Genomic DNA, 24032 nt, shown 5'->3' with positions numbered 1-24032 from the left:
CTGGCTCACTACAAAAGCAATTTTCCCTCTTTTGGTATTGACACCTCCTACTCAATTATTGGGAGTGGACCACATCCACCCTGATTTATTTGGCCTTGTCATCACTGGTTCTCCACTTGTAAGGTAACTCCCTTCTCTTCATGTGCCAGTATATTTATGCTTGTATCTGTAATTTTCACTCCATGCATCTGACGAAGTGGTCTTTTTACCCACAAAAGCTTATGCCCAAATAAATCTGTTAGTCTTTAAGGTGCCACCAGACTCCTTGAAATGAATATATATATTTGTGCTTTATATTTGGTGTGAATACTCATTACATTCTTATTATTTACATCAACTGTGAGTGCGTGCAATCCACAGCAGAACCTAGGCCCAAGCTATCGTCCTTCTTCTCTGGGAAAGTCACCTGCATTTGGGAAGGGTTCCCAAGACACATGGATCAGGTTCCCCTAGGCCAACAACCAGGTCACCATCATCCACAACTTCATCTGCAGGACACTTTAGAGACATGACTCACTGCCTGCAATTCAGACCCCAGCCCTTCCTGGATCGTTAGGGAAAGCCAGGAGCAACTGGGTTCCTGCCAGGCAGAAACTGAGCCTCCTTGCCTTGGAAAAAAGCATGCACATCTCTGGCCAATGATGATGTAACCTTATTTGGATGCAATGTGCCACCCGATATCAAATCTTCCATTCCTGAGCTCGCTGCGAAGTTAGCAAAGAACCCTCTTCCAGCTCATCTCTCCACAGCTCCAGTACAAGAAGACAAGCCTTTGCATGCTATTTGCTGGTTTAATTCAGGATTTACTCCTGATTTCTATTTTGTCTTCAAGGTCCACTGGCTCACAAAACTTCACGGCCAGAAGAACTAAGAAGAAACGAAGGCAGAAGAGAGCAAAGGCTATGGTTCAGCAATGTCTGTAATCACAGGACTTGTGTTTGTATGGCCGGCTAGGCACAGCTAAGCACCACGGTTTTATTCCACACACAAAGGGCTTGTCTTCACGCACAGCGCTTCTCCCGTCCGCATAGTTAATCCACCTCCCCGAGAGGTGTCTATACCGGGGATTAGGTCGGGATAACAATGTTGCTCGGGAGGGTGAATATTTCACACCTCTGAGTGAGGTAGTTATACCAATATAGGTCTGTAGTGCAGACCTGGCCTAACTCTTAAACTCGTCCCAGCAACCACTGGGCTCCTTATAAAATCTGGGATGGATTCTCAGGACTGTTCTTTGACTGTTCCTAAAGCCTGGTCTGGTATTGGGAGGGGATAACCCCTGGACATTGCAAGGGTCCTTCCATAAAAGAGATCATCTCACATCCCACTCCCAGCCTCTTGCTTCCCTTGCCTTCCCCACTGCAGTTTGTAGTAGGTCATCAGGTCATTAGAGCAGGACATAAAGTGTTTTTTGGAACACGGTGATGTCCAGAGTTTGAAAAGCACTTGGATCAGACTGTCGAGCCACTAAGCCTAGCATCTGTGGTTACACAAGAGAGGACCCAAATTATACTTGCTATCAGTCCTCATCCTCCATGATATAAACTGGTCATCAGCTGAGCTCAGGAAGACCCTTCCACCTATTGTATAGGTTTGCGCAATTAACGGGGATGTGAAATGTGATCAGCCCTGTTGCTGGAAGCACGAGGTACCGATTTTATCTTGAACCAAGTCTAATTTAAGTTTTAGCACTAGAAAGCTTTTTATCTTTATTTCCCTTGTAACTATTTCTGGCTTCACTGCCTTGTACTTGGCACTCACTTAAAATCTCTCTCTTTGTAGTTAAATAAAACGGTTTTATTCTTTAATCAAAACTAATCCAGTGGTATGGTTCAACTGGGCAGGGTGGTAACTCCAATTAAAGTAGCAGACTGCTCGATATTATTTCCTTACGGGGTGACGGAGCTAAAATAGCTGAACTGCCCAAAAAAGGGCTGGATACACCTTTTTGTGCAGGAAATCCAGGACTGGGAGTCTGTGGAGGTCACCCTGCAAGTGGTAGCCAAAGCTGGCAGAAGCCAGGCTCTCAGAACAGTAGCTAGTTTACTCAGAATGGAGAAGTGAGGTGTTCTGGTTTCCAGGGCTGTTCTCAGGGTTTCCTTCCTCATGAGTTAAAATCAGACACATTTTGTGGAATCTCTCCACACTTTCCGGGTTGGTTTTTCTCCTGAACTCTGCCACATGGCTTGTGAAGGCAGCACAGACAGAATAAATTGCCTGCCTTTGCCTCCAAGATCTAACTTCACAGCTTCTTGGTGAAGAAAGGAACAGTTCTACAGCAGAAGACAACCCATTCCAAAGTCACCATGATCAGCCTGAGGACAGCTCTCCTAGCCGCCTTCATCCTGGGGGTTTCTTATCAATATGCAACAGGTAAGTAGGAACCTTGATACATGAGCAGAGGCCAGATCCTCAGCTGGTGTAGACAGGAGTAGTTCCATTGAAATCTGTGGACCTATATCCATTTACTTCAGCCAAGGTTCTAGCCCCAAGTGTCTGGAATTAGGGACTTGGTGGCCTGCAGCCATGGTTTTTGTGAGGGTTATAGAAACCACCTTAGAGAAGAATAGTAGAGAAAAATAGACTAGACATAATTCAGCCCTGAACTGAGCAGGTCCAGCTCTCAATGGAGTCAATGGAAATTGCTCCCACTTATGGCAGGGCTGAATATAACATTAAGATTTTATTCCTTCCTCTTTTATTAACGAGATTTGCATGTAAATAGGATTTGTGTTTAAGGGTTCATCTCCTCTTGCCGCTAGTCCCCCATTTGATTGCCATACTCCTCTTGTAACCTTATGATCATTCCCAGGGCAAGTAATTGTGACATGACAGACACAGGATTCTGACTTCAGGTTGGGGTTACGCAGCAGCAGAGAGCAAGCTTTTAGGAAACAAAAATCTGTTTTCATGGAAGTGTCCTTAAGTACTAGAGAATAAAGGGAGGGAAAGCCAAAATAATACATTTCAGCAAATTTGTTTCTAATGACTATAATGTACTGGCTACTGTGTATTTGAACCACTGCCCCCTACAGCATGGAATTAGTTTTATTCAACTGTGTGTCATGTGTCCTATATTGCTAACAGTTAATGGAGAGTTTCCTTTAGTTTAAGTGCTAAAGTAAAGGCTGGGCTTTTTTGAATCAGGAGAATCTGACCCACAGTTTCCAAAGTGCCAAGTTAGTTTGGGTACCTGAAGTTCTGGGTAAACAAAGGGAGACATTTTCCAGGGGTCTAGTTTTCAAATGTGGGGTGCTCAGCACTTTCTGAAAAGCAGGCCTCTTGAAGGCATCTCAAATTATGCACCCAAAACTGGAGACACTTGAAATCATTAGCCCGTTTGGAGAAAGATAGCCAGAGCTGAGCTCAAACCAGTGTAGCTGTGAAATTCATTGTAGCCATAGTGCGTCTCAGAATGACACCAGTGAAGTACCAGGTGGCCCAGGTGTGTTCCCATATGCAGCTTCGCCATTAACTTTAACTTGCGCTTTCAGATTCAGGTCTCCAATACAGTAGCCAAATGGACAGAGATTCTTAAACTTAACTGCCTTTGGTACCTGCATCTTAGCCTGGGAATTCCCACTCCTGTGGAGACTGTGTCTCAGCCACACTTTTCACCGGTTTAATGTAGTTTTTCTGAGGTGACTAAAAGGGAGAACAAAGACCCTGAGAAATCCCAATACCAGTCAGTTCTAATGCAATGGCTTTGGGATTAACTAACTCTCTCTTTCACAGCCAAATCGCCTACTCCCAAGGAATGTTGCTTTGATTACGTGACTGGAGCCATTCAGCTTGCTAAACTGGTGGATTTCTACAATACCCCCAGCGAGTGTCACTTACAAGCTGTTGTGTAAGTAAAGACCATTCCCTCCAAGGGCTGATTGTCCTCCGACCCTGTTACAGCGCACCTCACTGGCAAGCCAGAGAGGGTGTCAGCTTGAGATGCCAGCTGTCACATCCGGTTACAGAGACCACAGGGTCACATTAAGCTCTTGTATACGGGAGGTTTTCTTTATAAAAAGAGTAGTTTCAGAGTAGCAGCCGTGTTAGTCTGTATCCGCAAAAAGAACAGGAGGACTTAGAGACTCACCAATTTATTTAAGCATATGCTTTCGTGAGCTACAGCTCACACTGTGTAATCTCCAGAAGTGAGAAGTAATTTTGCTGCAGGGTTATTGAAAGAAACGGCCTAGCAAGAATCAAGAGGGTGACCTATCTGTATGAATGGCATAGCACTTATTAATACTAATTTGCATTATTATTGCATCTAAAGGCCCCAGTCTTGATCATGGCCACAATGTGCCAGGCGCTGTAGATACGTATATAAATTATAGTCCCTGCTCCAAAGAGTTTACAATCTAAATCTACAAGACAGACAAGGGTGTGGGAAACTGATGCAAGGAAAGGGAAGGGCAGGATGTTTCCAAATAAAAATAAAAAGGCGCCCCTTTAAAATGAGCTCTCTTGCTTTTCCATTTGCAGGTTGGAGACCCGTGCTGACCGCAAGGTCTGTGCTGACCCCTCAAAGCCTTGGGTGAAGAGGGCAATCAGAATCTTGCAGGCAAAGAGGAAACAAACCTCACGTTCTGAGAACCACCAATAAACGCTCCACCCCAGACCCTACTGCCTCCCCTTGTCTCTGAACATTTCCTGTCTTCATTCCACATACCTCACTGGACTGTTCTTGTTTCAGCACTGACAGACAGATAGCTCAGTCCTGAGAGAGCGAGCTCTGTGCACTTACAGAAGGACACACTGTGCAGTACAGCCAGATACGTTGTGTTTCAGACTGTAAGTGGCCTTGCAAGAACACCCACAAGCTGTAACAGACGCACAAATAATAAAGCTTCATTGCTACACTCCAAGCGTTTGTGGTTTTTCATGCTCCTCACAGGTTGGCATTAACGGCTGGTCGGGCTGATTCATTGAAAGAGCCACAATCAGGAAGCCTCATTGTGAGTGGGTGGAGGGGGGGGGCGGGGGGCTCCTTTCTGTCAAACTCCCAGCTCCAGCAGCAGGGGGCAGTGCTGCAGCTTATTGCCCTTGTGCACAGCAAATGAGGCCAGTAGGGGGCAGGCCAGGGGGTAGGAATTTAAAAAAAAAAAAAAGCCACCACCCAACCAAAGGTAATTCCTCATGGCACGATATGCATGTGCCCTGGGCAACTGGCTCCCTTGTCAAAGAGGTGTTTGATCAAGGGAAGCTACAGATCAGTGAAATGCTGCCCGGCCTCCAGCTTCTCATCTCTGGCACCTGCCTTCAAACAGGGTGATGCAGAGTTTAGCCCAGTGGTTCTCAAACTCTTGTACTGGTGCCTCTGAGTGAGACCCCCCCCCCGTGTTATAGATTATAAATTAAAAACACTTTTTATATATTTAACATGCTGGAGGCAAAGAGGGGTTTGGGGTGGAGACTGGCAGCTCACGACCCCCCACGTAATGACCTCGCGATCCCCTGAGGGGTCCTGGCCCCCAGTTTGAGAACCCCTGGTTTAGCCCAATCCTTCAACAGAGCCAGGGATATTCCCCATCTGTGACTACTTCACTGCCATTGCCGGACCATTTATTCTTATAGGTCCATCCTGCGTGTAGTCACAGGTTACCTCCATCCCCTTGGGAGTTACTGCTCTGCACTCATTTTGCACCCCCCAATATCTCTCCACTGTTGGCCTCCACACAAAAGGAGGGGCTGCCATTTCTCCACAGGAGCGGCCCATGGGATTAGGGGGCCAGCAAAGCAGGTGGAACCCCAGGTAGAGGTGCACCCTCACAGCTGTAAGGTAGCAGGAGCTGGCTTCCCTGTATAAGCCATGGGCCTGGGGTGGAGCCATAAAATCCTCTTAGTGCATTTCTGTGGCACGTGCCAAAAAGTTCATATAAACACACACACACACGGAAAAGGAGATTTTTGAATGCTCCAACACTCAGCTGGGCAGTGAGATCTTTGCTAGCACAGCTGCTAAGGGTTACAGGTTGTCCCAGGTCACACAGCGGATCAGAGGCAAAACCAGGACTGGACACTAAATCCCCTGACTCCCAGGCCAGCGCCCTATTCTTTGGGCCACACTGCCATCCTGTGGGCAAAGGGGGGAATTGAGCTCTTCCAGGAAGTGCTTAAGAATGAGGACACAGCCCCGTCGCTGACCCTCTTCCCCTCAGCTCCCTGGAAAGAGCCCTGCCCGTCAGCACCACATAGATAGAAACCCTGCCCCCACCTCAGCTTCATGGCTAAACCTGTCTCCCCCCAGCCCCTATTTGCTTGCTCTCACAACCTCAGTACATTTAGAAAGGATTTGGAGTGACAAAATGCGCGTGGAAAAAGAGACTCCCCAAGCCCCATAAGCACAGCAAGCTCACTGGGGCATGTAGCCCAGAGGGAACGGCCCCTGATGGCCTCTCCGGGGGAGGCAGGTAGCATGCACGAGGGAGCGGAGTTGATAATGGCGGGAAAAGCAGCCCACACATGCCAGGAGCGCTACAGTCCAGCAAACAGAGATACATGAAGAGAAAAGAGTGAGGCGGGATTTGATAGCAGCCATCAACTGCCTGAAAGGGGGTTCCAAAGAGGATGGATCTAGGCTGTTCTCGGTGGTGGCAGATGACAGAACAAGGAGCAAGGGTCTCCAGTTACAGTGGGGAAGGTCTACGTTGAATATTCGGAAACACTATTTCACTAGGCGGGTGGTGAAGCTCTGGAATGGGTTACCTAGGGAGATGGTGGAATGTCCCCCCTTAAAGGTTTTTAAGGCCTGGCTTGACAAAGCCCTGGCTGGGATGATTTAGTTGGTGTTGGTCCTGCTTTGAGCAGGGGGGGTTGGACTAGATGACCTCCTGAGGTCTCTTCCAAGCCTAATCTTCTATGATTCTATGTATTAAAATCTCAGCATCGGTCAGGGGGTCGGAGCCTTAGTCTCAGGCCCTAAGCGCTCTGGGTTTTTTATTGAGCCATTCGAAGATCTTGGGCTGTATTCTGCTCTCAGGAACTGAACTGTGCTTGAAGTGCCTCATTCCATCCAAACTAGGCCCCAGGGCGGGTGTCACATGGCAGAAGCATTCAGGGGTGTTGCGGGGGTGACCTTCTGTAAGTCATGATGGGCAGGGCTATGTCTGCATGCCACTCCCATTTTGCATGCCCCCCCCAGCCCAGGCCCCAGAATAGCCCTGAGTTTATCATTCCATGGACAGGAGTGCTCCATGGAAAGGCAGGCGACCAAACTAGACAGGGGTGCTGGTGGCAGGGACTGAAGGGCAAGCGATTTTGCTCGTGAGCTTCCGCACAGAGAGCAGCAAACGGCAGGACACCGGGTGATTGGATCAGGGCCAGGCTGTGCTCCCTGTATCCTCTCCGAAAAGGGGCCAGGATGCAGTGTACACGTCTGGGCGTGTCACCCTGGGAGGAGCTGCTGGTTTTGTTGCCTGAGCAATAGCCTCTACAGTGCTGCTTTGAAAACCCAGGACGACAACTCAGCAAATGAAGTCCACTGCCTGGGGCGGGAAGAAACCAGTGGGCTCACTTTGGGGGGGTTGGACTATTTGCCCTGCTGATGGTACAGTCGTAAGGTGGGCACCCACCCCCAGAGGCTGCTTCCACTCATTTTGGCCTGTAGCAATCAGTCTGCCATTCGTGAGCCTCTGCTGCCCACATCAGGCCCTTCTAAAGTACAGCAGCTCGTTCTCATGCCTCGGCCCCCCTGCAGTCATGCTGACACCAGCCCCTTTCACAGCTGTGACCCTCTGCTGCCCTCGTGCATCCACTTCTCTCCCCTGATGTAAAGCTACAGAACGTCTTTCCAAACTTCCTCCAGCAGCTCCTAACCGAAGTCACAGGGCTCTGTGCTGCTGGCTTTGCATGTGACGGTAGAGAGAAGACGCAGGAAACGTGAGCTGCTGAGAACAGGATTTCCCCAGGGTCAATACACCGCAGGGGCGGGGACTGCCTCTCTGGTCTTTAGTTCACTTTCACCGCTAACTTGGGGGCACCCTTTCTGCCCCAGCCACCTCCCACTCACCGCCTGTCCCCACTGAACTGTTTTATGACCCGGAGTGTTTACAGGCAGCTAGTTAAGCCCTGTTGACAAAGTGTATTTCAGACTGAGAAGCTACCTGACATTTAAGAATTCACAGGTCACTTGTTAACTTTCATTTTTACTTCAAAAACAAAGAAACAATCGGGCTCCACTGGAGTCAGATTTGTCCCTTTCCTGTTGGTAGGGCATGTCCAGTCTGAAAGGCACCTGTGCAAATACCTTTTAAGGGTCCATGTTTGCCATCTCAGGGACCCACTATTAAATGTGCTCAATTTACAATTAAAAACACGGGTTTGTTTCCCAGCTCCCAGGCCTGTAAACGGAGCCTGAGCTCTGAGAATGAAGCTGGGCCTTTTCCTCCTTATGCCTCATCGCCAGCACTAAAGGGCCCGCAGGCTCACTTATGCTCTCCCTGACACTTGTGCAGCAGTCCTATGGTCTTCTGTGCATTTGCACAAGTGTCACTGCTTGGAGCTTAGTAACCAATCTGGTAACTAGATGAGCTGGGTTTAGCAGGCACATGGAAGCTCACTGGCTGCTTGCCTTTTTGTCCTGGTTGCCATATTGTAACCCACACACCTCCGGGGTGTGGGGTTCTGTCCTATCTAGTGGTACAGAGACCCCTTAGAGAGAGATTAGGAGTCTGCTCTACAGCCGTAGCTAAGAGCCATATGGCTTTTGGCTCATGCACTAAGCTCCAGAGACTCCAGATTCGATCCTGCCCGCTGACGACCAGGGTCTGTCGGTGTTACATTATCATGCCTGTCTCTCCCGCGCTCAGGTTATTTCGAGCACTAGGAAGCCATAGAATGGTTTCGGGATAAGAGTGAAAAGGGAGGTAACTTTTCGGAAGTGCTGGTACTTTAGCCGAAAGGCACTGGCTGGGTTTTCTGATCAAAGCCAGTTCTTTCAGCCTTTCCCAGCACTGAGTCGCTAAAATGGGGATGATGCAATTTCCCACCATTCATTTTGCTGCTGTTGCAAAAAGCAGCCTCCAAGCACCTTGCGCTCCTCGGCCACAATTGGCCCGGCTGTAAGTGAGCACATGACGTGTCTCCAGTAGAGTTGCACTAGCTTATGCCAGGGCTGAATGTTTCGCGGGCCATTGTCCAGGCTGAAGCAGTTGTTACATCCCCTGAAAGCTGCTGTGGACTACAAGGCTCCTGCAGATTCCTAGGGTGTCAATCAGAGCAACCTCATGGTTGCTCTAACTCATGTTCTGCTTCCCATGGACCTTGGAAGTAGAGAATAAATTGCAGTGGGAATATGAATGGTGGGAATAATTGGGAATCAGGCCCCAAAAGCCTGCATTGTAACCCCATGCTCTTAAAAAGCAAGGAAAGACTGGCCAACATTTTCATTCCTGGGAGCCTCTAGTGTCCATATTCAGGCACGTAAATAAAGGCCTTTTCAGCAAGGGTGTGCAGGGAGGAAATGTAGAGCCATGCATGGAGCAGAAGGTGCTCACTTCCCTTAGCTCTTCCTAGATGAGGAAGGAAACGTGGACTGAATTTCTTGATTGGTGAATTTGCACAAAGGTTGATTTGCATCTAGCTCCTGTGGCAGACTGCAGGAAATGTAAAAATAGGCGAGAGCGATAGAGAGCGAGCGAGTGAGCGCATGCGCAAACTCAGGCCGGGCTAGGCAAGAACTTCCCCACAACATGGGCTAGTGGGCCTCAGGCTCACTGACTGGAGGGCGAACATGCAAGCACGAGTCTCCTCTTAGGGAAGCAGAGTTTATGCCCACAGCCACATGCCCCCACACCTGGGCCTCTCCTTCTTGATGACTGGGACCCCAGTGCCCAGCCTCGTTAGGCTCTAACTTGGCAGCATGGCTCTCTCCAGCCTGTCATCGAATAGAGGTGCAGGGAGGCCAAGACTCATCACAGTGTGACTTGCTGGCCAAGCACTGGGATGGTCATGTTGTGCCATCACGTCACCTTGGACATTGATATGACAGCCTGAAAGAGGCAGCCCAATGCTGCGTTAAGGCATCACGCCACGGAGGATTTGTGGCTCTCTCTGACCCAAAGTCACTTCTGTCTCTCCCCACCATCACCCTCCATCCCCTCCACCTTGCTGTCCTGGCTTCCCACCCTGCACCCATGAGCCCTGCCACCTGCTCTCCATGCCCCACCTCAGCATCCACCTGCTGATGCATCCTCTTGGTCTTGCAGATTTTCATCCACCCTCAACTTCTGTCTTCTGACGACACTCGCCCCCCACACATACCCCCATTCCCCCCTCCCTGCTCTGGGCTTGTCTGAGCTCCCCCGTAAGCCTGTCCATTAGAAAGCTTATGCCTACCGCATACTTTCCCCCTTACCTCCCGCTGTCTCCCAGCAACCCCGCTCCACCTCACTCCACTTCCACTTCTCCATGTTTCCTGCTCCCTGCCCTTTCTTCCCCACACTCCCCATCTCACTCAGCCTCTACAGCTGCTCCCTCCTCTCACCCACCCTGAACGAAGGTCTCAAGCTCCCATTCTCTGTTCCTGTTGCTTCTAGCCCTTTCCTGGCCAGCCTGCCCCAGTTTGCCCTTCTAAGTTCACTCCAACCATCACTTCTCTCTCTGTGGCTGTGATCAGGCGTCCCTGGGCTCTTCTTTCACATTTCGCTCCCTCGGTCTAGCTCATCAACACTTATGCCAGGCAACATCCTCTCCTGGGTTGCTGGCCCATCTGTCTCCACCCAGTCTCACTTCTTCTCTCTTACTTCCTTCTGTGTGTGCCGTAGGATTTCTAGAAAATGAGAAATCTCCAGTGGTGAGACTGAAGATAGAAAGTGGTCATGCTTTTCCCAGCTCCATGCACCAGACACTGCCCACGGCAGATTGCAGGTGTTCAAAATGTGATCACGTCTGTCTTTGTCTTCAGCTAGCTTTCTAGAAAACACAGGACACCCCCTTCCTGAGGGCCCTTCGGAGCCTTTGACAGACGCTAAACAGTCCTGCTTAAACAGCCAGACCAAACCAAAGACGGGATAGACTCTGCACAACACACATATACCCCTGCCCTCAGCTTCCCCTCCTTCCCCAGATGCCCAGGGAAAGTGAGGGGCTTTGGAGAATGACCTGAAGGTCAATAGATCTGGCTTATTTTGTGCCAAGGGAGCAGGGAGGGAGTTCCCAGGTCCTGGCCCGGTCACGGACAGCACCCTGCCAGCAGTCCCCTCTTTTAAATCCAGGAGGCTCTAGTTCAGTTTGAGATTCTTTCTTCACATCGTTTGCGCCCTGCCCTCTCTCCCCATGGTCTCACCAGCTTCCCCAAGGAGAACATGGAGGGTCTCTGGCGAGACTTTCCTTCTCCTCTCTACAATCCCCCTGAACTTGCCTCGTTTCCTCCCATTCCACCATGCTCATTTTTAACCTGGAGATGTCCCTCTTCTTCCGACTCCTTTTCCTGTCCCATTGTCCTTATCCCCGCCTCGTTGACTTCACTAGCTTCTTCTCTTGTGCCCTCCCTCATCCTCTCGATGATGTGCCTAGTACCAAAACTTTCCATCCCCCTTTAACAGCCACTGGTTCCCTCATAAAACCCTCTCTTGACCCCTTTCCCCTCTCCAAGGACTGGCCCATTGCCTCCCTCTCCTTTTACCCAACTCCCTCACCATGCAGCTCACACCCTCTGCTTTGATATCTTTTCCTGCATCGGCTGCAGTCTGGCTCAGCCCTTTCTGCTCCCGAGAGTCCAATGAGCCTCTCTTGGCCGAATCTAAAAGCCTTTCTCTGTCATGGTCCTTGCTCGATCTGCACCCTTTGCTATTGTTGGTCATTCCTTCATCCTCAGCTCCTCTGTGCTTTCCGGTTTCTCCTCTCTCCCCCTCCATCAGCAGCTGCTCCTGTGCTGCCAACAAGCCCCTTCCCCTCAGGGGTGGGCCTATGCCGCGCCACACAGCCCCCCGCCCAACACCTCCTGACTCCCTATGGCCAGAGCCCCCCCCAGACTCACTATGCCCAGCGCCCCTGCAGACCCACCCACAAATGCACAGCACCCTGCACAACACCACCCCTGCCCACAGCCCCACCACAACTGCCCAGCACCCCCCACAGAACCCCCACTCCCTAGTGCCCCAACACACCCAGATCCTCCCCGCCCCATCACAGCCCAGCAGCCCCCCAGACCCACTCCCCCAAGCCCTGCCTCCCAGCCGCACTCACTGGCCCCGCTGGGAGGCGACTGTGTCTGCCCAGCTGAGTCTGCAGCACAGCCAGGGCCGGTCCCAGGGCCGGGAATCACCCTGGCCCCTCGGGAGTGGCGTGATCAGCCAAGCCAGGGCAAGCCCGGCCAGGCTCCCTCAAGACACACTTGCCGGGAGGGTCCCAGCCAAGCCCTCCACCAACACACACACATGGCTGAGACTGACCAGTCTCCTGCACCAGTCCCAAGCGGCTCAGCTCCGGGGGGACAGGTGGGGGCCCACAGGTGGTGGGAAGCAGAGGCTGCCCAGAGCCAGAGGTGCACTGGGGTCCAGCCAGGGGGCAGAGAGGAGCAGGGGTGGGGGGCCAGAGAGGAGCCCTTGGCCAGCCAGCAGGCAGACTGAGAGGAGCAAGTGGTAGGCGGGGGGAAGCCAGCGGGGTCTTGGGGCGCAGGGCAAGCAGAGCACGCCGGGGCCCCTTCTGAGCATGGGCCCGGCTCCATGGCGCCACTGTAAACCCAGCACTGGCTCGCATCTCAACCTGTTGCTAAGACACCTCTCCCTGGATGTCCTGCCACCATCTCAAACTCACCTGATCTGAGAAACACCCTCACAGTCCATCCTTCCCTCTCAATACACACTGCCCACCCCCTCTTCCGAGCATCCCTTGTCTCGGACCTTCCCCTGTGCTCCTACCTTCTCCTCCTCTTGCTCCCCAGCCACCATCCTTCCTCCATCCTCTCAAAAGGCTGCTGCAGAAGTCCTCTTTCTCCCACTCATCCATCACGTTATTTCCGCCCTGTGGCAAGGCACCCCTTCTGCCTCGCCAGACTTAGCGCTCCCTCCTCTGGCAGGGCAGGGCCCGGGGAAAGTCAGCCACCCACTCTGGAGTGTGTCTGTCTTCCCTCTTCGGGGTTTGGTTCTCAGAGCCTTCCCAGCAGGCAGAGTGCTCCTCTGCCAAACAAAGGGGAAAAAGTCTATAATGCACCGAAACAAAAGGGGAATACCTTGCCTTGGCCCCCTCACTGGGGCAGGTGTTGTCCTGTCACTGGCCCCAGGGCACCAGTCCTTCCCCTAAACAGGTGCTGGGTTTTGGGTGTCTCTCCTATGGGGAGGGGTGCGGGCTCTACACTGGAGAAACCAATCCCCCTGCTGCCTTCAGCCTTGCAGCAGTTTGTCTCTCTCCAGCCCCGGCAGGAGAGATTTTAACAGGTTTCAGGCAGCCCTTAATTGGACTCAGGTGTCCCTAATTGACCTGAAGTAACCCCTTCCCAGCTTGTAGGGAAAAGGGCCTTTAGCATTCTAGGGCTAACGTAGCTGGTTCCTTAGCCCCTCCGGCAGCCGTCCGGCCTGACTGTGTCGTAATCCCTAAAGCCCAGACTCACACGGTTTTGTCTTCTACAAAAATTCAACACCTGCTGAATGTCTTGCCACCGACCCCAGTAGGAGCACAGATGGCGGGGTGGGCCTTCCAAGTGTCGAGAGGCAGCAGGCTCACTCAGGAAGTTGCCCTCAGTGCCGCCCAGAGGATTCGGGGGGCCTGGGGCAAAGCAATTTCGAGGGCCCCTTCCATAAAAAACAGTCGCAATACTCTAGTACTCTGCGGGACCCGGGGGCCTGGGGCAAATTGCCCCACTTGCCCCCTGCTCTGGGCAGCCCTGGCCCTCACTAGTAGATCCACACTTGTTTCGCTACATCTCCCTTTGACTTGTCACTCCAGATACTCCTGACGTCACAGTGAGTGGGGGCACTAGACGTCACTCGAATCGCTGGGTGCGGGTTTCTAGGAGACATTACAGTGACCTGTGAAAGCCACCGCTGAAAATAAAGTCCTCTTGGACAATTTTTTGGCTCTCTCTTTGACCAAGCATGAAACTGCATACAGAACCTAGCGACAAATAGAACTAACGTATGAAATCATATGTGATGGCAAGGAACCAGTACAAGAGGAAGCATGTGAGTAGAAAGGGGAACTAACTGCGAGAAAAGGGGGGAGCGGAGAGACAGAGCAATCTCCAGAATAGTGGCAGGAGAGAGAGGGCGCGTGAGCATTCGCTGACATCCCAGGCTCAAGAAGTGAATATTCTGGTAGAGAGAGAGAGAGAGACAGCAAACCTCAGACTCAGCGAGTGGCTCATAGAAGGCCCTGTTGTACGGTGGCGGCTGCAGAGTCCACGTCAAGGAAGGACTACATTGTACAAGCCAACATGAGCCTCAGGCTGGCAAACATCTTTCTGCCTTTGCTCTTCCACCTTTGTCTGCGTATGGGTGAGTTTCCCCTTTGAACGATGTGTTTTCATTGCGGTGTCAGAGTCAGGAGTCTCCATTGCTTGCAAAGTAAAAGCTTCTGAAAGAAAGAAACCCAATAAAACCCTTTCTCCCAGGGTACTCACAGAAGCTCTGTAAGCGGGTGATACCCAAAGCACATGGGAACTGGCAGAGTGAATGGTGTGAGCCAATGACATACAGATTTCTGATTGTCTTTGGATTTGGGGGTTTTTCTCTTTGGATTTTTGGTTTGGCCATTTCAAAGAGTGCAGGATTAGATGCTTGAGCCGCCCCAATGTTCCCAACTTCTTTTTATCCTAGTTAGTTTGCCATCAACTTAAAAAAAGGGGGTGGGGGTGGAATCACACATCTTTTTGAAAACTTTTGAACTTATTTTAGTCTGTACCAGCAACATAAATGAAAGAGATTTGAGATAAATATGACTATATATTTTTGAAAATTGGTTTTCTTGATGCATTTAACAACAACTTTTGTACGGTCAGTTTCACGGTTTCCCTTGCTTAGTTGTTTAGATCAATCAGATCCGCGCAGGCACAAGGGTCTGCTTGTGTGGCGGTGATTCAGGATCATGGCTTTAGCCAGCTACCCTTGCAATTTGCATGGGTCTTTCACTTGGAAAAAACAAGCTCATTTGACTATAACCACAAAAACTGGTAGGGGAGACTCAGAGGCATGGGTAGTGCCTAAAAATACTCACACTTTATTTGTTTGTTCATTGACTAGGTTTCAAGTTGACTGTGTCTCTGTAAATCCAAGCAGCTGGAAAGGTGGGAATTGGATTTTTGGTATAGTTTTGTTGTGCAGGAACCATCTAACTCATTCAATAAATACTATAAAGACATCTGAATATCATCTAAAATTGCAGAGCACATAATGTCTTTTTAGCTTTCTTCAATTCTGTTTCAAGACACTAAGCAATTCAAAGGTTAATTACTATGGAATGAGTGATTTTTATACCGCAAAACGGTGCTTAGCTTATCTGCGTATTTCTGCCTTGTGAAGTATCTGGTATCATGACACAAGTGGTGTCTGAACTTTCCTTTTCTGAGGGAAACTATCTGGGTTGTGAACTTACGTCATTTTATGCAGTCTGCACTCAAGAAGCTTTCCTCCCATTCCAAAACTCCCCTGGATGGGAAACGAGGGCGGCATGGCCTGGCTGCATTGCTCCTTCCACCCACAGAGCTTGCACTTGGGGGAAAGGAGTCGGAAGGTACTGGTAGAGAATCATAAAAGCATAGGGCTGGAGGGGACCTTGAGAATTCATCTAGTCCAGCTCCCTATGCTGACTCAGGGCCAAGTAAACCTCGACCATCCTTGATAAGTGTTTGTCTAACCAATTCTTAAAAACCTCCAGGCACAGAGATTCTAAAACCTCCCTTGGAAGCCAAGTCCAGAGCTTAACTACCCAGATAGTTAGAAAGTTTTCCCCGAGTATCTATCCTAATTCTCCCTTGCTGAGGATTAAGCCCACTAGGCCTTGTCCTACCTGCAGTGCCCACGGAGAGCAATTGATCTCAGTTCTCTTTAAAACAGTTCTTAATATTTGAAGACTGGAGGTGGGCCTGAAAACAGTCTTCTTTTCTCAAGACTAAAAATACCCAGTTTTTTCAACCTTTCCTCCAGGGTCAGGTTTTCGAAACCTTCTTTCATTTTTGTTGCTCTCCTCTGGACTCTGTCCACTTTGTCCATATCCTTCCGAAAGTGTGGTGCCCACTGCCCAGAACTGAACACAGAACTTCAGCTGGGGCCTCACCAGTGCTGAGTAGAGCGGGACAATTGCTCCTGTGGCTTACACACATCACTGCTGTTAATATACCCCAGACTGATATTAGCCTTTTTTGCAACTGTGCCACATTGTTGACTCATATTTAATTTGTGATCCACTGTAACCCCCAGATCCTTGTCACATTTTGCAGTTGTGCATTTGATTTTTCCTTCCTAAGCGTGGCGCTTGTCTCTATTGTGTGTATGCGCTAGTTTACTGATACGGCTACTGTCCAACTCTGCCCTGAACAGCTTAACATTTTACAGTTGATTGTATTTCCCTAAATATTTGGGCTAATTGAGGCCTAGGAAATTGAGGGGGGAAATTTCCAAACCGATTTTAGCTTTGGCAAACTGTCTCTTCTGTTTGCTTGTACAGGGAGGGCCTGGCAATATGTGGCCCAAATCCTCTGGGTGTCACTAGAAGACGCATAAGTCATCATCATCACAACCTCAAAAATAGGTCATTCCTCGACTTTCTTTGCTTCTGTCTCTTCATTCCTCACTCACTCATTCCTGGCCTGGGCCTCTCCTCGTGGCAGTCCTGTCTCAAGCTGCATGTGTGCAAACGTGACTGCTCTAGCGATAGAAAGAGCTGTTTTGCACATTACTTAGGGATTCAATCATCATCGCTAATCTGGTATTTCTGGACATGGTGTTCTTCCTCTCACGCAGGGCACATCTACCCTCACGGCAGTGTGGCGCGGACAGACATTACACGCCCAGGTAGCACGGCTATAAATACCAGTGCAGCCAGCGAGGCACACCTTGGGAAATAGCGCAGAGGGCCCGATCTGGCCAAACCCCCATGTTCTACTGTTTCAGAGTAGCAGCCGTGTTAGTCTGTGTTCGCAAAAAGAAAAGGAGGACTTGTGGCACCTTTGAGACTAACAAATTTATTTGAACATAAACTTTCGTGAGCTCAATTTCTTCATGTTCTACTGTGGCACTCTGTACCTCAAAATAGCACCCTGGAACGCCCATATTCACCACGGTGACACGATTCGATGCTTTGTCCAATGCATGCTTTGTGAGGTATCATTTAAGAAATCTTGATCGGTTGAACATTAATACCCCGATGAATTGTAGGCACTATCATTGTATCTGAAGTTACCAACTTTTGCCATGTGCACATTACTAAAATATGTAGTGAGGTTGGGAGCAACGAACACTGGCCAGAGAGGGGTTGATGGCCCAGGAAGGAGAATCCACTCTCCCAGTGGCCCTCTGAGAGACTCCTCAGGGAGGGCACATACGCAATGGGAACTGCCTAACCCCCATGTCACAGCAAGCATCGTTCTAGCACTTGGAGAGAAAGTATAAGTGAGGGCTGATGACTTCACCACGGGGCCTCTCTCCTCCCGCATCTCAACACCTGGAAGATCATTTGGAAGACCAAGACTTTGAACTGGGGAGACTGGTCCCCAGCTGAAAGGCAATTCAGCCTGTGTATTACGAGCTGCCTGTAACATCTACTAGAGTGAGAAACTGCTTGATTCAAATCTTGCTTATTCTGTAGAATTTAGACTGCAGATTAAATTTTTTTATTTCTTATGTAACCTACTCTGATCTCTATGCTTGCTACTTATAATCACTTAAAAACCTGTCTTTCTGTAGTTAATAAATCTGTTTTATATTTTATCTAAATCAGTGTGGTTTGGGGTGAAATGTTGGGGGAATCTCAGCTCAGGTTAACAAGGGCTGTTACATATCTACTCCCCTTTGTAGGAGTGGCAAACTAATTAATGAGCTTGCACTGTCTGAGGGATTGGAGTTGAGTGCAGGGGGAGTCCACAGTGCTGGACTGTGAGGGGGGAGGAGTGGAAGGCTGGGGGTAGAGACTGGAGCCAGGAGGTTGATAAGAGTGTGTTGGCGGTGTCTGGGGCGCGCATGGGAAAGAGCTTTGCGACAGCAGCTGCAGGGGAGGGTGGGCGTGGAGCTGCTCGGTTTGCAGTGCTCGTAGCGCCTGGAGCGTGTCCACGTGGCGCTCCATAACGTTTAAGAGCCGCTCCGTGGCTTCGTTCTGGCGCGCCGTGTTCTCCTTTCGGTCCCTCTTCTCACTGTCCCGCCGCTCCTTCAATTCCTGTTTCCTGGCGGCAGAAAGTCCTCCTTAGTTCTTCTTGGCCACTTTCTAATTCTGCGCAGCCGTTCTGCCGCCGATAACAAACAGGGACGCTGGGCTCCCAAGGTCATCTCTGTGAAGTTTACATGCAACATTTTATAGAAGCAGTATTCTTAGCAACACACAGACCGTGGATTCAGTGATTTAAAACACAGCCAGTCCTCAGACACCTGTCGCTATCTGGCTGACCCCAGGCAAGCACACAGGAGCCACAAGACCTCCAACAGGGTGAGTAGCCACAAGGGCAGGGGAAATCAGTGTTCCAGGACGCTGCTGTACACTGGGCACGTGGCTCTTGGGGCGAGCCAGCACTGTAGGGGGGGCCTGATAATCATTCTTGTCCCCACACTTTCCACAGGCTGTGTTCATTATGGAAGATCTCTCGCTGCTGAGGGGGAGCAGGGAATCCAGGGAGGGTCTTCTCCAAGCCTGCGGCTTCCACCCTGGCCCCTGTGTGGCTCGCCGGTGTGCAGCAGTGGTCCCCCCCACCCCGCCCTGTGACAGCACAGTGGTGTGGGAAAGTTAACGTTAATGGGGCAAGAAACAAAACAGCTCTGCCAAGGAACCTGCGGCAGCAGATTGCCCAGTATCTCCATGAGAGTTTCCTGGAGATCTTGGAGGGAGATTCCCATGAAGTGAGGGAGTCAGTCAACACCCTGTTCCGCTGCTCAGACGAGGCATGCGGTGGGAAACAAGCCTGCTTCCTGCAACCCTCCTACCCCCAATAACTCACTTCAGTGATTCTCAAAATCAGATCCACTTACGAGGGGCCTCCTCTCCTGTTTGCACTTTGCCAGTCTCTGACAGCTGTGACTGGCTCGGCTCCTCTGGGGTAGAGGAGAGCTCCTGGCTGCATGCATCTCTGACCTCCGAGTTGTCCTCTGCCTCTGGGTCCCCCTCCCCCTCCACAGCCTCGTCCAAGATTTCCTCCTCCTGGCTCACTCCACTCTCGACTGGCACAGGAGCCAACGAAGTATCCACAGTGGCCTTTGCAGTGGAGGTGGGGTCGCCGCCGAGTATCGCGTCCAGCTCTTTGTAGAACAGGCAGCTCGTGGGCACGGCACCTGAGCTGCGGTTTGCCTCCCGCGCCTTGTGGCAGGAGCTCCGCAGCTCCTTCACTTTGACCCTACGCCGGTCATGGCCCCTTTCTATCATGCATCGTGAAATCTGTCCGTAGGTATCATAATTCCTACGGCGGGAGCTCAGCTGGGACTGGACAGCCTCCTCTCCCCAAATGCTGATGAGGTCCAGCAGCTCGGCATTGCTCCAAGCCGGGGATCGCCTGGTGCGTGGAGCAGGCCTGGTCACCTGGAAAGATGCACTGAGGCCACTGCACGCGTCACCGAGCAAACAGGAAGGGGACTTTCAAAATGCCAAAGGAATTTACAGTGTGGGGATGATGGTTGGTCACCTGAGGGCAGGGCAGGGAGTTCAAACCGATGTCCAGAGAGGCGAGAACAGGCATTGTGGGACACCTCCCAGAGGCCAATCAGTGCTGTACTCACCACGGTGTCTACACTAGACACGCCAGAAAGAAAGACACAGCGCAGAAAGCTGTACGTCTCTCATCGGGGTGGGTTTTTACAGCGCTGCAAGTGCGCCGTTTCTGCGCACGAAGGGGCTTGGCCGTGTGTGCCCCTCGGGAGTTACAGCGCAGGACGCTGCTTTACTGCGCAGAAATTTGCCTCTGTAGGCGAGGCCCAACTCTGATCTCTGTGCCTCCTACTTATAATCACTGAAAATCTACCTTTCTGTAGTTAATAAATCTGTTTTATATTTTGTCAAAAACAGTGTGGTTTTGGTTGCCCTCGCTCGCCAGGGCACACTGCCCAGGGCAGGTGGAGGGTTCAGAGCTCCCCTCAGCAGACCAGACTGACCTGCTCCAGCCCAGGCTCCTGGGCCCCGGCCCGCAGTCGCTGCTCCCCAAGGACTCTGCTGGCCCTGGCGTCAGATCCCCCCCCCACCTCGGCAGCTCTTACTGACTGTGAACAGCCAGCGCCCTGCACTGACCGATTCCTGCCTCTGACCTGGCCAGGAGGCAGGGCCATCGAAAGGGGTGGGGCCTTGTGGCAAAGGGGATCACAGCCCCCCAATTTTCTGTCTGGTCATCCACAGCCCCCACACCAGGAAGAGGCTGGCGGTGCCCCGGTGTATAGGGACTATGTAGACTCCCCCCTTGTGTCTTTCTTCTCCCACTCTTTGTTTAGAGAGTGAGCTCCTCAGGGCAGGGACGGTCTCTTACAGTACGTACGTACAGGGCCTAAAACAGTGGGGCTCTACTGGTGGTTGAGGACTCTAGGTGCAATGGGAATAAATAATAACATGAACTGTCCTTTCCTTCCATCTCATACTTCCTTCCTCACCTCATTTCCTTTTTCTTTGTCTATTTTACTTCCCCTTTCCTTAGGCCCCCTCCATCTTTCTATCCCTCTACCTTGCTTTGCACACATTCTCTTTTTTCTCTCCCATCTGCTCTTTTCCACTCCCAGCTCTCTCTTTCCCTCAGTCTTCTCCCCCTCCACCTTCCTTTTGTCTCCTCTCTCCCATCTCTATCTCCCTTCTTTGAACCCTCCCCCGCAAGTCTTTGTTTGGCCCATTGCTGTTGAGATTTGGCTCCCTGGAGCAGACATTCCACCTTGGGGCCTGCAGGCCCAATTCACTGCATCTGGGCTTCTCTCTAGATCCCTAGGAGCCACCCAGTGCTCTCTCGATGGCCCCATGGAGCCCGTACGGCAGGCTGGAGCCAGTGGGAAGGCCAGCTAACAGTGCCAGTAGGGCAGGCCTGTGCAAACTGCCCAGTCTGAGCCCTCCCCACTCACCGCTCTGAACTTCATGCCATGGCCTTCAGTAGAGAGTTCATGCTCGTGCACTTGGTTTCCTTATAGAGAAATGGAAACATTTTGCAGTGGATCATTTCCAAACAATTTTGTTTGATTTAATTCTGCCTTCAGTTGCAATAATTTCAAATAGTGACACTGAACTTTGTGTTTCAGGAGCTGCAGAAAATACTGCTGTTGTCTTTGTGGTGAATCAGACGCCCCCTTGTATCCGTGCAATGGAAGGGTCAGAGTTCACCATCGAGTGTACATTCACCACAAGCAATAATTCAGACAAGTGGTTTGCTGAATGGTATAAAACCAGAAACAATGTAACAGAAAAGGTGTCCAATGAAACAGATCGAATCATATTATCAGCAGATAAAGAAAAGCGACCTTTTTCCCTCACTGTGAAGAAAGCTGACGTCACAGATTCTGGAACCTACGTGTGTGAGGCTGGGAGCAAACATGGGACATCTCCTGGGAATGGAACCCAAGTGACCATCGATGGTAAATACCAGCATTTCCTTCTCTGTTCCACAAAACCCTTCCGGGGGAGCTCAGGACACTGGCCTGTCCCAGAGAGCTGGGGCAGGTGGTGAAAAGGGCAGAGCAGTGGGCAAAACTGGGGGACATTCTGTGGTACGTACAATGGTCCTGATCCTGCATTCCACTGATTTCTGTGGGGGTTTTGTCTGCACAAGGAATGCAGGGTCAAGCCCCATATATTAAAAAACTGTTTTGAGATCGGGTGTGGGGGGAGGTTTCTAATTGGCTAAGCCTGTGAGGCCTTACACGCAACTTGAGAAACAAGGTGGGTGAGGGAATATCTTCTATTGGACCAACTGCTCTTGGTGAGAGAGACAAGCTTTCAAGCTTACACAGAGCTCGTCTTCAGCTCTTGAAAACTTACGTCTGGTCTACACTACAAACCTATGTCAGAATAACTACGTTGCTCAGGGGTGTGAAAATCCACACCCCTGAGCGACGTCATTAGTTACACCGACCGAACCTCCTGTGTAGACAGTGGTGCAGCTGTGCTGATGAAGTGTTTTCAGTGTAGACGTGCCCTTACTCAGAGTGTCCCAGGTAAATACAAGGTTGAATGGCTGGTTTAGTATAAGTAGTTAACACATTTCAAGGGACCATTCAAGGCGGGGTGGCCCGTTAACACTTCTGGGGTCACAGGACAAAAAGAGGGGTTAGGGGGTTACAGATTCTTGTAATAAGCCATAAATCCAGTGTCTGTTCAGTCCATGATTTTTAGTGTCTAGCAGAGTTATGAATTTAAGCTCCCAGGCTCGTCTTTTGAAAGTGTTGTGTAGGCTCCCTTTGAGGACGAGGACTACCCTGTATCTGACCTGTGAGAAGTGTTCCCCACAGGAGACAGGGTGGTTTTGTCTTGTATCATTTTCCTGTGTGATTGTCTGGTTTCACCCACATAGTTGTTGGGGCATTTAGTGCGTGGGATGAGGTACCCCACAGGTTGTGATAGGCTTGTGTAGGATCTTGAAAGGTGTGTTGTGGGGGGTGTTGATCATTGTAGCAGTGGAGTTATGTCCGCAGATTTTGCAGCTGTTGTTCTGGCAGGATCTGGTGCTGCTTTGAGTCGTCTCTCCTGGTCTGTGGGGAGCTTGCTTCTGATGTTGCCCTTGGAGAGGCTGGGGGGTTGTTTGAAGGTCAGAAGTGGGGGTTCAGGAAAGACTTTTCAGGTTGTGGTCCCCATCTGGGTTATAGTTGTTTGAGGATACCCAGTATGGGTTCCAGCATAGCGTGGTAGGTAGCAACTGGTGTGCAGTCAGAGGGGGTTTTATTTCTTTCTTCAAGCATGTTCTCTCAGGGTACTTGGACAGCCCATTCTAGGATGCAATCTACTGCTCTAGTAGAATGCCCTGAGTTGGTGCAGGTGGTTTTGAATGCGTTAAGGTGTGTATCCCAGACTTTCTCCTAGGAGCGTATTCTGTGCTATCTGAATGCCTGGTTGTAGATTACAGATTTCTTGGTTGTTTGGGATGGTTATGGGGTTTATGAAGGGAGCGAGGTGTGGTGATCTGTGGGTTTCTTGTCTAGGGTTGTCTGTAGGGTTCCATTGTTGAACCTGATGGTGGTGTCCAGGAAGTTGATGCTAGTGTGGGAGTGTTCCACAGAGTTTAGTGTCTGGCTGTCCGGGTGGTGGTTGTTGAAGTTGTGGTGGAAATCTATGCAGGAGTTTAAGCATTGCATTTTGCTGTGATGCTGGGAGGACCTCTCCCAGACCTGAGGAACAGCTCTATGTAGCTCGGAAGCTCATCTCTCTCACCAACAGAAGTTGGTCCAATAATAGCTATTACCTCACCCACCTTGTCGCTCTAATATCCTGGGACTGACACAGCTACAGTGCACTCAACTTGTTGGCATTTCTCTTTGTCTGTGACGCAATAATTTGGAACACCGCAGCCCATCAATTCCAAAATTTCAGGGAGTGTTGAAGGCATCACTGGGCAGAACTCTGTTGATATTGGGGAAATCAGAAAACCCAAAGGGGAAAAGCGGGGGACACATAGAGTGCCTGCTCCCCGTTTAGCAGAGTAACAGCTTGGAGCAAATCCACCTCTGTAACTGTGTAAATCAAAGAACCAGTTTAAGGCACCAATTAACACTTTCCAGTAGAAAAACATTCCCATCTCATCTCTGCTCCTTTCCCCAGGAGAGTGTAACATGCTGACACTCTGGATGATATATGTCCTGGTCAGAAAGAGGAGAAATAACAATAGTGGGGAAGGGAGGAGGGGAAGGCACACAGAGCCCCTGACATGGGGAGGATGGGGGACCTGGTCTGGGAATAACACTGGAGTGAGGGTACATCCAAAGCTCCGAGCATGCAGGGAGAATGGG

At 50.5% G+C, this 24032-nt stretch overlaps 2 protein-coding genes across 2 annotated transcripts in view; both read left to right on the top strand.

Moving 5' to 3' along the window:
• Positions 1-2004: 2004 nt before the first annotated feature.
• Positions 2005-4903, top strand: LOC141996783 (C-C motif chemokine 17-like). The gene is made up of 3 exons (XM_074969079.1): positions 2005-2373; positions 3736-3850; positions 4483-4903. The coding sequence occupies exons 1-3, from the start codon at positions 2307-2309 to the stop codon at positions 4601-4603; spliced, it is 303 nt and encodes a 100-aa protein (XP_074825180.1). The 5' UTR covers positions 2005-2306; the 3' UTR covers positions 4604-4903.
• Positions 4904-14275: 9372 nt separating this feature from the next.
• The window catches only part of LOC141996782 (neural cell adhesion molecule 2-like), a 30824-nt gene continuing 21067 nt past the window's right edge, over positions 14276-24032 (top strand). Inside the window, exons 1-2 of the mRNA XM_074969078.1 lie at positions 14276-14432; positions 21336-21668. Coding sequence (XP_074825179.1) covers positions 14372-14432; positions 21336-21668 — 394 coding nt within the window. The 5' untranslated portion in view covers positions 14276-14371. The remainder of the gene's footprint in view (positions 14433-21335; positions 21669-24032) is intronic.

Source organism: Natator depressus, chromosome 12, assembly GCF_965152275.1.
Source record: "Natator depressus isolate rNatDep1 chromosome 12, rNatDep2.hap1, whole genome shotgun sequence".
Lineage (NCBI taxonomy): Eukaryota > Metazoa > Chordata > Testudines > Cheloniidae > Natator > Natator depressus.
The sequence above is the reverse complement of the archived record's forward strand: the minus strand, read 5'-3'. Positions and strand labels throughout refer to the sequence as shown.